Below are 16,846 nucleotides of genomic sequence, written 5' to 3' on the forward strand. Positions count from 1 at the left end.
AATTCCTTTGCACAGGATAGAATTGATTAAAGATATAAAAAACCAAAAGATCAATTTACTTATTTATTGATACATACCCCAAACCTGTATATTCTGAATAAACTCGTGTCTAATACCACTGTCTGTTTGATTAAATTCCTAACATACCTTATAAATGAAGAGAAGCTTCTAACTTGTGGCTGAGAGATTTATAATGGGTTACATTGCTAATTGTTATGATACAAATATTTTTGTAAAACTAAGTTTAATAATTTTATTTCTTATACTGAATATTTTATTATTTGAATAGTAATCATACCAATATTTAACTTTTTCTTACAATGAGAACCTAGTTCTTTTTGGGGAAATGTCTAATTCTCATGGTGTTCAGACCAATATCAGGTCTTAAACTCCTTCAACTCCTTCATGCAAAACATGTTCTTTTGTACCATCTCCTAGTCTTTCTAATGCTAGGCATGCGTGTATGTGTTATGTGGTAGTGGTGGTGTTTGGGGCCATACCTAGCAGTGCCCAGGACTTACTCGTGGCTCTGCACTTAAATTTTTATCGCATCACCATGAATTACAGTTATTCATTATTAGGCTTCAGATGTACTATGTCCCAACAATAATCCCTTCACCAGTGTCTACTTCCCTCTGGTGGAGTATTCAGTCCCTTCTCCACTTTTCCCTTCCAAATTGTCCAAATGTTCCTTTCCCCAATTTAGCCCCTTTCTTCCCCCTCCCTCAATGGCTAGATTCTTACTGAAGACCAGTTCTCCTGCTCTTCTTTGGGTATTTGATATTTCTTTATAAAATTTCTTTCTATTCCATATATGAGCAAGATGATTAATGCCATTCTTATGGTTTAATCTCATTCTTCCTCAGTTATCAAAATACCATAACATGCTAAATTTTTCGCAGTTTACATTTACCCTCTCTTGCCAGCTAAATTCTGACAGATAGTTTTTACATAAAAGTGCAAGAGAATTCCCAGGAATAAATCAAAACCAAAAATAGTTACTACAGTTATAAATTAGCCTAGCAGGAGTATACTTTTGGTAAAAACTGTTGGCTTCAAGGAAACTACCATCATTTCTTTTTCCCCCTGTAAAGTTGGCATATGTTTGTTTCTTAGCAGTAGTAAGGAGCTATACTGGGTGTAAATTGGTATATTTCCATTTTAAGAACAGGCCCTGGCTTCTCACCTGACCATCCGGGGAGGCAGCGACAATGGCCTGTAGTGGGGTGGCAGCCGTCTGCATGGCTGCAGTCACAGCGCTCAGCACAGTTTAGTCCATAAGTGCCATCCTTCATGAAGATGAAGATGAGGGCATGGAGGATCCCGGAATGTGAGACAAAAGTGGCCACAGTCAGTCACTTAAACATAGCTCCCTTTTCCTCCAAACCTTTCAGCAACGTGCATTACCAACACCTCTTTTATATCTGTTCAGCCTTCAAAATATAGAGTCTAAGAGATCAGCTTTTTAATTGTTCTTACCATAGATTACTGAGAATAATGGTTAGAACATTTGAGTGATAAAACCAACTAAATTTGTATGTTGACACACATATTGTAAATAAATGTAAATATGCCAATTAATTGAAATTATTTATTTATTTGTATTTTGGGCCATACCAGCTGGTGTTCAGGGGCTATTCCTGGCTGAGTGCCCAACTTCTAGAAGTATTTAGGGGAATATGCTGGAGGATCAAAACCAGGGCTTCTGCATACAAAGGGCACTAAGACCTTTGAACTATTTTCTGGTCCTAAAAGAATCATTTTTAAAATCGTATTATAATTCTTAATCCATCAAAACATTTTTATTTTTACTCAAAGATTTTTATTACATAAATAAATATTTCCTACCAGACATATTGTTTGCTGGTAGAAAGGGAAGACAGAAAGAATATTTAAAAAAAAATTAGAGCTCTTGGGATCAGAGTGATATTATGGTGGGTATGGCACTAGACTTTCAAATGGTTGACCTGAGTTTGATCTCCAATGCCCCATATGGTACTCTGAGCCTGCCAGAAGTGATTCCTGAGTACAATGCCAGGAATAATACCTGAGAAATGGGTGTGACCCAAAACCAAACCAAAACAATACCAAAATTAGAGCTCCAATAGAATAAAGTTTGTTTCATAAATTGCTAATGGGAGTAGGTATCCTCCTTTGCTTAAAGCAGTCTAGATCAGTGTTTCTTAACTAGGTCCTATCCTCTCCAGAATATTCCAAAGGGGTCAAGAGTAAAAATCACATAAATGTGGGAGGGGAACCACGTAAGGCAAAAGGCTAATTAGTAGGACAAGAAGATCACAGGATAGAAACAAGGTTGAAAGGACCAGTGTAGGAAAATGATTGTGAAACAATGGTCTAGGTAACATGAAGCATTCATCTAATTCATGATCCTATGAGAGAAAGGGTAGAAGCTGCTACTTGTTTCCCTATTTCTACCCCCAGATCTTTAAATTTTCACACTCAATCAGTTTGGAGTCCAGGAGAGGTGAAAGCTGTTTTTGGACATGATTAATTCATTTGGTTATTTAATTTAGGGAGAGGGATGAAAAGCTCTGCTGCTTCCTCCCAAATACTGATGAACTCAGGAGAACAACACAATCTCCCACACTACTTAATCACCAGAAAAAATATGGGGTAGAGTTATTAGAGGGCAAAACCCAAGAACCAATATACCACAGGAAGTTAGTAGTTCATGGCATAATCGTTGGGCTAGAACTCATTAAAATTTTAAAAATTATTTTAGGTATAGGGATTTAATTTTCACTTTACCATGTGAAGTACCACACCACCAGCAGTTGCTGATTTACTAAAATAATGTAAAGCACAAACTAGACAAGATGGTGCCAGAGGCTTTGTTTTTTTGTACAGTCAGACTGGGAGTAAAATGTGATCTTTAAGCCCATATCAAAGATCTGATCATTTATTCATGGTGGACATATCTCACATTTAACTTTCTTTTTTTTTTTTTTTTTTCTTTTTTGGTTTTTGGGCCACACCCGGCTGTGCTCAGGGGTTACTCCTGGCTGTCTGCTCAGAAATAGATCCTGGCAGGCACGGGGGACCATATGGGACACCGGGATTCGAACCAACCACCTTTGGTCCTGGATCGGCTGCTTTCAAGGCAAACACCGCTGTGCTATCTCTCCGGGCCCACATTTAACTTTCTCTTGGAGCTTAGAGGTCATGGAATAGACCAGGGTGATACACTTGGAAAGTGGGTTGTATTTAAACAGAAGGAAACTTAGAGGGAAAAATTTCCTGAGGAAGGTCTTTCTCAAGGGGCCAGGCCAGGAGGTCATATTTATCAGTGGTAGAGGAGAACCATCAAGAAAGCATTCAATGACTCTGGAGACAGAAAAGTGCCAAGTGCTTCGAGAAGAGGCAAGAATACTCTAGTCCAGTGGTGGGCAAACTGCGGCTCGCGAGCCACATGTGGCTCTTTACACTTTTTAATGCGGCTCTTCTGTGTGCCGGGCGGCTGCTTCAGGAGTCAGGACTCTGCTCCTAGCCTCTGTCAGTGCACGCCCTGTGTGGCTCTCAAAATAAATTTCAATCGTGGTTTTGGTGAGATTTGGCTCAGTTGAAAAAAAAAGGTTGCCAACCACTGCCTACTCCATAGAAGGTATATCCTGCCCAACCTGTCACTGGAGACTCAGGATGGGCTTTCCAATGTCATGTTTCTCTAAAACAGGTCAAAGGAATGTAGTAGGAGTAGAGCTAGGGAAATCATGAGATTTTTGTGACTTCAGAGGTACTACATAAAAAGAAGGCACTTTGAAGACCTTCTTTCCCAGCCTCCACCAGCATTCTGTGACATTAATCTCACCCCCTTTCAATTCCTGCCCCTGTCCATCCCAAAGCTGGGCATATTTCCACTATAATGGAAACACAATATTTGCAGAGTTCACAAGCTACACTGGTGTTTGACAAATGCTTTTGAGTGGCTGTCAAGAAGAAAAACCTGAGAAAACAGAAGGGTGGATGCGGGCCCCAGTGGGGATGCAGGAGGGAGGGGGAGTGAGGGGAAAGATAAGGAAAAAAGATGGAATTCTCAGAAAACTGCCTACACAATTCCTCGATCTATTCCTTTCCATCCTAAATCCAGCCTGACCCCAACTTTCAAATAGGTACAGAGGTTAGGTTCAAACTCAGAGTCTTGAAATCAGGAAAACTACAGAAGCTAAACCTGTATTAGCACCTCCTCCCAGGCCTTCCCACTGGGACCCTGGTTTGGTCATACCTGGCAGGGAAGTTCACATTTCTCCCCACGCCATCCGGGTGCACACGTACAGGTCCCATCCAAGGTGTGACAGGCTCCCCCGTTGAGGCACTGGCATGTTAAGTTACAGCCAAAACCCCATGTGCCACTGGGACAGCGGATAGAGCAGTCCACACCATGCCAGCCTGCCATGACAAAAACACCAGAGCATCTGAGGAAACTAAAGGAGCAGTTATGTGTTGCCCAAACTTTCTAGTTATAACCCCCTGAGAAACATCTAGGCTTCCACAGCAGAGCCCTGGACTTCCCACTGAGGCAAGAAAGTGCTCTGCCAGAGCCTCCTCCCAAAATGAACAGAAGAAACATGTGACCACTTTGTGTGCTTTGTGAGTCAAAAAAGACTAACACTGAAAAGCACTACTGAGGGAAGAGAGATGACGCAGGGCGCACCTTTCATGTACAGGGTTGCTTGTCATGTGGGTTGGGTTTGGTGCAGGTGGTAAATATAAAACTTTTATGTAGGAGGGTGGGAAAGAATTGTGTTTGAAAGAACAAACCATTCTTTGCATCAGGCAGTCAGGATTAGAGCTGCTTTGGAATTATGGGCAGACACAGTCTGGCCTCAGGTTAAATATAAGTGTGGCTTCCCTTCCCCTCACGACTTCAGGAAGCAACTGAGAAGCACAGACCCAGTGAACCCTTGTCTGTTAGCTGACTCTCAGTTGTAGTGTAGAAACTCAGTACAGACTCACAGACTTTGAGAACTGGCATTGACTTAGACCAACCCCCATGAGCCTTTTCGTTTGACTTTGCACAAATAGAGACCCCACCAGGATGTAAGGTTAAGAAGTTGTGATATCCATATTTAACACAGCTGGGGTTAGACCCAAGCCAAGGTTTCTTCATGGAACTTGGGGAGGTAGGGGACAGAGATCACATAAAGAGTTCATTCATTCACTCCCTTACCTGCCTTGCAAGTACATGACCCATCCACAGGTGAGCAGACTGCCTCATTTTTACATCCACAGAGAGAGGAACAGTTTATCCCATAGCTTCCCAGAGGGCATGGGATGGAGCACTCTCTTCCCTACAATGGTACAAAAAGTGAAATGCATGTTTTTTTTTACTTACCCAGTGAAATAAGGTCAACACAAGCAAATCGAAATACATCTTGAAGATGCTAATTATATTCCTCTCTAATTTTAACACATTATATATTTTGAATGCTGCTATAATGTCACCACTGTACTCAGAGATTTAAGGGCATTGCCACTGGGTCTATGTTTAGGATACAGAATTAACTGGGACTCAAAGAAGTTTGCATCTTCATTAGTTTTCCATCACAGCAAATACAAAATTTGTCCTTGCTCAGAACAAGCAGATATATAACAACAAGCTGTAACTGTAAATTGCTGTCAATAAATAAACACAAACATCAACTAGACATTAAAGTGCGAGGCTTCCTAAGCCTCCTTATATAATATGTGAAATGACTTGTGGATAAAGCCAAGCAACAGAAGACACATTCAGTCAGCAGCAGGATTTATATGTTTTATTAAACCGTGGGTGTTAAACATGGAAGTGAACTACCTTTTGGTACTGGAGGTCATCTCCTTCAAAAATAAGGCTGAAGACAAGTCTGAGACAAGAATAATTCAGGAGTTCAACCAAGAATTATGACATTGACTAGAAAGCCCTGTAAGGGTCCTCCAACTCTGAGACTTTATGATGTACTTGTTCTACACTCAGTGCTCTGGATAGTCATCAACATTCTTCAGAGGATAATGGTCTCTTGAAAGCAGGGGAGAAAATTAAAATTGATACCACCCACTTTCCTTTAAAATCAAGATTTCTACTTGTCTAAAAGAAAACAGTAGAAACTCGACAAAGTTTTCTCTTGATTTTTAAGCATTATTTATATAGTCTAGACGCAGTGGTCCTCAAACTATGGCCCGCGGGCCATATATTGTATTTGCATCTGTTTTGTTTCTGCATTGCAAAATAAGATATATGCAATGTGCATAAGAATTTGTTTATAGGGGCCAGAGAGATAGCTTGGAGGTAAGGCGTTTGCCTTTCATGCAGGTCATCGGTTCGAATCCCGGCGCCCCATATGGTCCCCTGTGCCTGCCAGGAGCAATTTCTGAGCCTGGAGCCAGAAATAACCCCTGAGCACTGCCGAGTGTGACCCAAAAACCACAAAAAAAAATTATTTATAAGTTTTGTTTTTACTATAGTCAGACCCTCCAATGGTCTGAGGGACAGTGAACTGGCCCCCTGTTTAAAAAGTTTGAGGACCCCTGGTAGAGTCTCAAAGGGTCTGAAAAACTTAAGTACTGAATAATACTAAGTGCTAACTTGATATATTATAAACTTCCAAGTTGCATGGGCTTAAAATAATTTCTGACAATACTACATATACTACTTAGAAAAAGTAGTACTTATGTTGCCTATAAAGTACAAAATTATTATATAAAAATAATGAAAATAAATGATACTTTATGACATATATACCAGTGCTACACTTCTAGATCTACCAACTTTTGGAGCCATCCTTCTAAGGTAATTATATCTGTCTGCTTTCCCTTTTTCTTTCTTTTCTATTTAAAGCTGTGATGGATTCATACACTCTTACTTCAGAGAAGGTCACATCACTCTTGAATGATCTATACAGCAGCTCCCGACTCTTCCCAGGTCACTTACTTTGAATCCCGGCGCACAGATGCACTTTCCAGTCACACTGTCACAGTCAGCCCCATTCTGGCAGCTGCAGATCTGTTGGCAAGCTTCCCCATAGAATCCAGGAGAGCATGTCTCGTTACAATAGAGTCCTGACCAGCCTGGTTTGCAGGCACACTCTCCAGACATGGGGTGACAGCTGAAGGAGGCAGATGAAAGGAGAAAGTCACTCTGGGGTAAATGTGACACCAAGAGCTGTGCAAATGTGGCTTCAGCCATGATCACTAAATGAGCAGTAATTCCATGCACAATGATCTAAACTTCATTCCCAGGCTCGGTATGATTTAGTTAATGGGCCGAAACCTTATTGGTACTACAGAAATGTTGCATGAAATCAGTATCACTCACTAGCTGGATAGCTATTACAACCCTATTTGTTAGCCTGAGACTTATTTTAATATTGGCTTATCAAAAATAGCAATTCACTAAGAGGTCACACTGAATGCAAAGATCTAGAGAACTCCTCAAGAACAACAGCAAATTAGTTGGTCAAGGTAATAATATTCAAAAACTCCAAAAACTAAAGGTCCTGTTATCTTGCTTTGTGCCTTGGCTCTCCCTACCTGGCACACAAGCAGCTGTCTTTACCTGAAACAGCAGCCGCACTGATGTACCAGCTGTTGTTCCCTAGCAAATGGACATATCAGCTGTGCTAAGACACATGTGCTAGTGAGGGACACAATAGGGCACACTATGGCATTCAAAACATATGTGCTTCTCCCTGAAGGGAAATCTTATCAAACTGGTGCTCACGAAGGGAAGATGTTTAAATGCTTAAAGGGAGCTCTTTCTCCCCTGTTACAAATAAAATTCTCACAGTCACACTACTGTCAGAACAAAATCCATTGTTGCACCCAAACATTTGTTATGTGACCTCTCATAAGAGGACTATTCATAGATACTTCTTTTTTGGTTTTGTTTTTGTTTTTTGGATCACACCCGGCGATGCTCAGGGGTTACTCCTGGCTCTATGCTCAGAAATCCTCTTGGCAGGCTTGGGGGACCATATGGGTTGCCAGAATTCGAACCACCATCCTTCTGCATGCAAGGCAAAACCCCTACCTCCATGCTATCTCTCCAGCCCTATTCATAGATACTTCTATTCTTAGAAAGAAGATATCCTAGGAGAAAGGATGACTGGGTGTATAATTCTAGTTCTAGATCTATATGAGTTACTACCTTATCAAAAGCAAGGACTTTCTTCTTGAGTCAAAAGAGGCCTTAGTCACATGCAACAATACTATTTCTTTACTTATTTTTTTTCTTTCTCGAAGTAGAAACTTATCAATTAGACATATTAATTAAATTGCTTTTTTTAAAGCCCGAACAAAATGCTTAGGCCTTTGTCCTGGTATTATTTAAAACTCATGGTATGAAGAAATATTAAAATTTATCTCCACATTTAAGATGAGTTCTTATGAATGAGAGACATTAAGATTTTGAGTCTCTGATTTACTTATCTGCAAACACTGACATCTTTATGCCATTGTAAACTCAAAGTATAAAAAGCAGAGCTCTTGTTTGCTTTCCTCACTCAAATATCCATTTGTACTATTTAATAGATTGTGCAAATGAGAAATCTGAGAATTACTCTTTATTTTATTTTATTTTTGTTGGTTTTGGGGTCACATCCTGCAGAGGTGTTCAAGGGTTACTCCTGGATCTGTGCTAGAAATTGCTCCTGGTAGACTCAGGGGACCATATGGGATGTCAGGAATTGATCTCAGGTCCATCCTGGGATGGCTGCATGCAAGGCAAATGCCCTAATACTGTGCTATCGCTCTGACCCTGAGAACTATTCTTAATAATATCTTTTTCCTCACATCCTATTTCCATTTTGTCATTAGGATTTAATTATTTGAACTCCAAACTATGTTTGGAGTCCAGCAACATGTTTTTTTATGTTTGCAGTTACCATACTACTCTTCCTACTAATGTCTCATATCTCTTTAACTCCTGAATAGCTTTTGTCTTTTCTCCCTCCAACCATATACACTGCAAAACTTATAAAGCAGGCCAGATCATATTGTTCTCTTCAGATGTTTCCTTTCATCCTAAATATAGTCCATATTTCCTCATCATCTGGTTATTGACTTCTCAGAAATCTCTTCCTTTATTGTTACTCTCTCTATATTACCGTACTCAAAAGTATTGTATTTCTTTTAGAATTCCTATACTGTTCCACATGACTAGAACACTGATTCCTCATTCCATCTCCCTCTCCTTTTTGCATCCCCTTTGTTACAGGTGCCTTTACTGATTACTTACATTTATTTTAGGTCTCTCTCTTTTTTTTGGGGGGGCACACCCAGCGGTGCTCAGGGGTTACTCCTGGCTGTCTGCTCAAAAATAGCTCCTGGCAGGCACGGGGGACCATATGGGAAACCGGGATTCGAACCAACCGCCTTAGGTCTTGGATCGGCTGCTTGCAAGGCAAACACTGCTGTGCTATCTCTCTGGGCCCAGGTCTCTCCTTTATTTTCGTTCTCATCACTGTTCTTTCCTCAATGCACTTAATCACAATCTATAATCTTATATTTTTTTCTAATCTGTTAATGTCTCCTTTCCTCACTAGACTCTAAGCCCCAGGATAACAAGAATAAAATCTGTTTTGCTCCCTGTCCCTAGCACCTGGCAGGCTCCCAGTTAAGAGCTGGTTGTGTGAATAAATGAAAAGGTCACAATTAATGCACATCTGACTCTAAAAATCTTTTTGGATCTGACTCTAAAAATCTTGCTTTTCTATACTTATGAACAGTCTTACCCTCAGCAAGTAATGTTATGTTATAATCTGTATATATACACACAATGGCAGGATTCACCCTAAAAGTAGTTAAAAAACATCAAGGTCATTACTTAAAGAGAATCATATTAGTTACAGGTTGCACTAACAATTATGACATTTATGATACTATACCTTTTCCTGAACTCTGAATGGATGCCAACACCATGCTAAGCTACTCATGTGCATTATTTTATTTGCTCCTCATAACCATTCTAAATGTGGTACCATTTTATAGTTGAGAAAACAGAGCCTTAGAATAATAAGTAATTTATTCAGAATCTGTCATGCTAACAGAATCAAACTTCATCCTAGATTTGTTGATTTGTTTTTAAATCAAAGAAAGACAGTTTAAAAGTAACTCACTAGAGGTTCTAGACAGAAAAAAAGTTGCTAAAAAATAAGATTTAGTATTGATTTTTTTTTTTTGTTTTTTGGGTCACATCCGGCAGCGCTCAGGGGTTATTCCTGGCTCTGTGCTCAAAAATAGCTCCTGGCAGGCTCAGGGGACCATATGGGATGCCAGGATTCAAACCAATGACCTTCTGCATGAAAGGCAAAAGCCTTACCTCTATGCTATCTCTCCAGCCTCCTAGTATTGACTTAAAAAAAAAAGTAAAAGATTAGGACTAAGGGCCTGAATGATAAGGGGTTTGCCTTGCATGCAGCTGGCCTGTTCCCCAGCATACCATATGGTCCCCAGAGCACTTCCAGGAGTAATTCCTGAGTGCAGAACCAGGAGTAATTCCCTGAGCAACATCAGATAGATTAGCAAGACTAATAAAAGACTGTATTGACTACACATACACACAAAAAAACAGGGACAAAGTAATATTTACTTTTGAAAGGCTCACATTTGAGAAAAGAAAAAGAAATATTCATGTGCCAGGTTTGTTTTAGTGGTTAACCTTATTGTACTGTACATTAAAAAGGAGATTTTTTAGTAGAAAATATTACTCTACATTAGAAACTAGAATATAATATTTATGGTGAAGGCATAAATGTTAATCAAAACAGACAATCTGGGGATAGAGAACTGAACTAAGTGAGAGACAGAAATTGATATTCAATGCCCCCTAGTGAGTATTAGTGCAGCACACTGGTTCTCAGATTGATTGACACCAAAATTAGTATTCTGCAATTTGTAATTAGATGTAGGAAGCCAAAGCACTTTGGAAGCATTTGATGGGTTCTCATGCAGGCAGCTTAATTGGTAATGAGATTTATGTCTTGATGTTAGAGCAGCAGATTGGAGGTTGAAGAGTAATATACTACTACCTGTTTTCTTTTTACAGAACAGGTTGCGTTGTGTGTATAAAAACAGGATTATATACCTAAAGGAATGCCTATTCTTTTATGTATATATGTAACCAGATTCAAATAAACCAGTAAATTCTTCAATTTATAAAATTGAGCCCAATATAATATTGACCAAATTAAGACATTGAGCTATCTTTTACTTCTGAGTTGAAAATTTAAGGTGAGAATGAATGTTTTTAGGTTCTAGAATAGTGCAAAAATTTAAAATAATGTTACTTTAAATATATATATTTAGAAATTATTTCAGCCCTTGGTAGACAGAAAAAAAATCTTTTCAACTTCTCTTTTCAAAAGTTGGGTATATTGAATTTAGACTTGGTTGCTTGACCTGCTTTGTCTAAATGGATTAGCAAGCATGAAATAATCAAAGGCTTGAAAATTATTTACAAGTTGGATTGTGCTCAGTCATGGATGCTTTTGGGATTTTGGAAGTAAGTCACCATGTCAAAAAGCTTAAGTTAAACTACTGGATTGGACATTTACAGTTGAGGCACACCCATCATCCATTCAAATGTTACACATGTAAATGAGAAATTCCAATTTTGTCTTAACACAGGAAGACCAACAGATAATCACTAATATGAACTCAGCCCAAACTGTCCAGCAAATATTATCAGACAATAAATTGCTTTTTTACATCACCAAATTTGGAATAGTATTTTTTTTTGTTGTTTTTTGGGCCACGCCCTGTGATACTCAGGGATTACTCCTGGCTATGTGCTCAGAAATTGCTCCTAGCATGGGGGACCATATGGGATGCCAGGGATCGAACCGAGATCCGTCCTGGATCAGTCATGTGCAAGGCAAACTGCACCATCACTCCGGCCCCAGGAATAGTAATTTTTTAATGCAGCAAATGCTAGTAGATATAATCTCTTGCCAAATATATGACTGCAATATCAAAATTTACCCAGACATGGTTTAACTTAATAGCTAGTATTGTTCTAGTATCTTCTAAATTATAATGAAAGACAGGCAACTTTAGATCATTAATCTTGCAATAGCAAACTCCATTTTGAGTCATTGGCAAAAGATAGACTTTTTAATTAATTCCAAGATTTAATGCCTTTTGGTTCAAAGGAAACTTATGTTTCAATTAATTTTACATGACAATTCAGGATTGCTAAAAAATCATATATATGGTCCCAGCTATGAATTCAACAAGCAAAGCAACATAGTCAATATTTACATTTTAAAATAAACTTATAAAATATTTTTAAATATATTATTTAGAAACAATGTTCTTTTTATTTAAATAATCAATTTAAATAATACTTTTCATAAAAGTAGACAAGCTTAGGTTGATGTGACCTATGTTTGCAAGTATCAGAGCGTTATATTCAAATAACTAACCATTTGCATGTTGCCAATGCCAATGTGATATGACCAATACTAGTAAAACCTGCATTCTCTTTGTCCAACTATTTTGAAAGCATCAGTCTTTTATGTAGACTAATTATTAATAATTAATTATTCAGGCTATGTCTATATTAAATATTGTTATTAAAAGGCCTGTAGTGATCACTTCATCATACTTACATTTTTCTAGGAGAAATCTCAATACCAGGAAAGGTAGTCAAACTCATGATTTGTCTCTACTTTTGCCAACTCTTTAAATGCTGGAGTTTACAAAATCAAAATCCCACTGATACTTTTTTATTTTTGCTACATAAATGTTTGTTTAACCTTGTCATTTGAAAAAAAGCACTATTTTCCAAAGAATGAAAAATCAAAATTGATTTAAGCAACTTACAGGGTTGCTTGAAAAGCATTAGGAATGCATTCCTGCAGCAATTAGAATCTTCTACAGAGAAGAGTTAAATAGCTTTCCCTAGGCCACACAATTGTAAAGACGAGGGTTGCTAGATTAAATAAAGGTTGTCCAAGCAAATTAGAATTTTATATGAAGATAAAATGTCTTTTTAAAATACAACTTTTTAAACAACAGAGAAATAGCACAGCAGTGGAGCATTTGCCTTGCATAAAGCCAATCCAGGATGGATGGTGGTTCAAATCCCAGTATCCCATATGTTCCCTGTGCCGGCCAGGAGTGATTTCTGAGCCCAGAGCCAGGAGTAGCCCCTGAGCATCGCTGGTTTTCTTTTTGTTTTGTTTTGTTTTTGTTTTTGGCCATACCCGGCGGTGCTCAGAGGTTACTCCTGGCTGTCTGCTCAGAAAAAGCTCCTGGCAGGCACGGGGGACCATATGGGACATCGGGATTCGAACCAACCACCTTAGGTCCTGGATCGGCTGCTTGTAAGGCAAATGCCGCTGTGCTATCTCTCCGGGCCCAACATCGCCTGTTTGATCCCCCTCCCCCAAATACAGCTATATGTAGCATAATATATTAAGGACATATTTATAATAAAAACAAAGGTATCTTGTTTACAAAAAGAAAAAATGAGTAAGAGAATGTATTTCTTGAGACTAGATAGCTAGTTCAGAGGATAGGGCACTTGCCTTGCACAAACCTAACCCAGGTTTCATCTCTGGCACCCATATGGTCACTTGAGAGAAGAACTAGATGTAAACCCTGAGCACAGTTGAGTGTTTCCCCACCAAAAAAGAAAAGAGGCATAGAAAAAATAGGAATTCATTCTTTAGAACCAGAGAGATAGTACAGAAATTAAGATGCTTGCCTTACAAGAGGCTGATCTCAGTTTTATCCATAGCATCACATATGGTCCCTAGAGCATCACCAGGATTTATCCCTGAGTCAAAAGTAAGCCCTGAGAACAACTCAGGTGTGGTCAAATCCCTATATCTCCTAAAAGAATGTATTTCTTTGATGTATATCATCATCATGTATACACATATACATCAGATACATTGATGCATATGTGTATTCTACTGCACATATAGGTACAGTGACTAATTTAAAATTTTTGTTTCTCTGGTGGAAAGAAGATATTAACCACAGTCTTCTGTTTACAAATATGACTTTTGTGCATTAGAAATTTTATTTGTCTATGAGTTATCTTTCAAAAACATGAGGGAAATTGTACTTGTGCTAAATACAAGTAAAATCAATTCTAGTAACAATTAAACTGCTATATAGTGCATGGCATTTTGGACAAACTACTTTTCCAGCACTCTAAAAAATGTGGTTCAGACTTATATGTGATATAAGTCTTCTTTCCTTTGGGAAAGAAGAGGAAGAGGGGGGAATGGAAGATGCTTCTAGAAGCATACCAAAGTACAGGGTGGGTGGGATTATGGTTTTCTGTACTTACGTTCTTCAATAAAATTTTTGGAGCTAAATAAAATATTTATTTAAATAAATATTTTGCTAATAATAAATATATATAAATATATATAATATATATAATATATAAATATATATAAATATAAATATAAAATAATAAATATTTAGCTAATAATAAATATTTAGCTAAATAAAATAAAATATAAAATAAAATAAAATACCCCAGTGTGTTCTATGTCAGAGTAATCAATTCTGAAAACATATTTCACATGTGACAGCCACATGTGAAGCACTTTCACAAAACTTCCTCTCTACACAGATGTGCTGTCAAATAAAAAATGTTTCAGGGACAATCATCCTGTATTTTCATGTAGGAAACTGAATTTGACCCAAACCTTTCATTACATCTTTGTTGCTATGGGAATACTACAGGATTCCTCTCTTAGCACATGTTTTAATAATTTCAGTAAATTTAATATTCACCAGTGGCCATTAGCAAAAGAGAATTCAATGCCTACCCACAGTCATCTAAAGTTAGTTCTTCTGGTTTGGACCATCACCTTCTAAGTATCTGCGGTTCTCCCCATGATGGCATGGTTTTGGGGGTGGGAAATGTTTGCCAAACCTTCTTTCCAAGAATGCACAGAGGTAAAAACTCTAATAACATACATTCTTCTTGAGGAAGTTGACCTTCAGCTACAAGTGTCTTTCAATTTTTTGTTTGGGGGGCCATGCCTGGCTGTGCTGGAGGTTAATCTTATTTCATTGTTTGGGGGACCATGCAGAAGAGCTAGGTATCAAACTCAGATCCTCACGCAGGCAAGGCAAGTAAACTGCCACTGAGCCATATCCCTGACACTCACCTCTGAGTGTTGTCCAGGTGGCAAGGACACTGCTTGTCACATTTGATGCCATAAAGTCCTTCAGGACACAGTCGTGCCTCACAACGCTCACCAGCAAAACCTGCCTCACAGAGGCATGCTCCGCTCACGTGGTAGCATTTCCCTCCATTGACACAGCGGCAAGTCTCTGCACAGCGAGCTCCATACATGCCGACAGGACACTCATCCTGGCACCTATCAGCAGGACGCAGAGTGAAGATATAGCTATTAGTTAATAAATCTATATAGTTCTAGATACATAGTCAATTCAGGTAGGGTTTGAAATGTACAAAATATAACTATTTTTGAATTTTACATTTATTTAGTCCTTTAGCAGACATGAAAATCATAATGATGAATTACTTAATCTAAAGGTAGTAATAGCAATATGTTCTGATCCAAGAAATAGCAAAACTTAAAATGAGACCAAATTATGAGCTTAGGGCAGGGAAGTATATTTTGTATCTGGTGCTTGTTAAAGGTGTGTGTGTGTGTGTGTGTGTGTGTGTGTGTGTGTGTGTGTGTGTGTGTGGTTTTAATAGAAACCAAGAAAGAGGGAGAAGAAATTTCCCCAATGCTAGTTCTAATCTATAATTAGTTTGTTAAGAATTGCATCTTTAAAGAATAAAACTTGGTAGTAAATTTTAAGCTAAAATTTCATTCTCTTGATCCCAGTCATGTGTCTGCTCTTTCCAAAGCAGAAAGCTAATAATTGCTCTCATTTGGGAAATCTAATCTAAGAAGTTAAACAACTCAGATTTGAGGAAAGTATGAGCTATTAGAATCTCAGTTCCAACTTGGGAAGTTCTTGCCAATGGGCTGTGGGAAATCTTGGGGGTATCAAACAACATTTCTGTGAGATGGGATACTGTTCTCTGTAAGAAAGAAGAGCTGCTAAATAGAAAGGAAAATTCAGACCCCCAAAAATCAGTTTCTGTCATTAAAAAGATACATTAGAACCAAGTCCCAGAGAAAGGATAGGCTTTGAGTAAGTTGGGAAGCTGGGTTGCTGCAGGGAATCATTTTAAAGAAGAAAATATTATCATTGCTCCATGGAAAGCATGACTGGTTGTTTGGCCAGCCAAGTTAATTTTTTTTATTAGTCAAGGAGATAGTATGCGGCTCTCTGCAGTATAAACAGTATTTTCTGCCAAGGAAACAGAAACATCCTCATCTAACTGAGTGCTTGCAACAAGGAGAGGAAACTTTGGAGTCATGGTAGCTACTTCACATGTGTCTCAAGTCATGCCAGACCTAGAGTCAAGAATGTAGGTCAACATTGTATTTTTCAGGACAATATAATACAAGTAGCAAGTGTTTGCTAATCAATTGAATCATTTTTAAAAGCAACAACTGAGACTGAAGAGCAATTATTTTCATAATATTTTGTTTATTTTTAATGACAGGGTGTGATTACCCACAATACCAGGACTGGGCAGAATTTTATTTAAGTGCAAAGGATAAATAATGAAAGACTTTTGATAATTTTTTGTTAATTCTGATGCTAGCATATATTAATGTTATGGAGATAAAACAATGTTTCTCTTGCAAATTTGGTTTCACACACTATAAACATTTGAAAATATATATAAATATATAAAATATAAACATTTCAAAACTATAAAACTTGGATGAGTGTATTAGTCTGCAATGTCCAAATCAACCACTCAACAAAACATTAGAAAAATCCTGAACTAACA

The 16,846-nt window shown here is 38.1% G+C and overlaps 1 protein-coding gene across 1 annotated transcript in view; it reads right to left on the reverse strand.

Annotated features, from left to right (window-relative positions):
* Positions 1 to 16,846, reverse strand: part of MEGF10 (multiple EGF like domains 10) — a 171,642-nt gene that overhangs the window by 35,292 nt on the left and 119,504 nt on the right. Inside the window, exons 9-13 of the mRNA XM_049771802.1 lie at positions 15,129 to 15,341; positions 6,923 to 7,097; positions 5,186 to 5,306; positions 4,241 to 4,404; positions 1,187 to 1,289 (exon numbers count right to left, since the gene is read on the reverse strand). Coding sequence (XP_049627759.1) covers positions 1,187 to 1,289; positions 4,241 to 4,404; positions 5,186 to 5,306; positions 6,923 to 7,097; positions 15,129 to 15,341 — 776 coding nt within the window. The remainder of the gene's footprint in view (positions 1 to 1,186; positions 1,290 to 4,240; positions 4,405 to 5,185; positions 5,307 to 6,922; positions 7,098 to 15,128; positions 15,342 to 16,846) is intronic.

This window comes from Suncus etruscus, chromosome 4 (genome assembly GCF_024139225.1).
Source record: "Suncus etruscus isolate mSunEtr1 chromosome 4, mSunEtr1.pri.cur, whole genome shotgun sequence".
NCBI lineage: Eukaryota > Metazoa > Chordata > Mammalia > Eulipotyphla > Soricidae > Suncus > Suncus etruscus.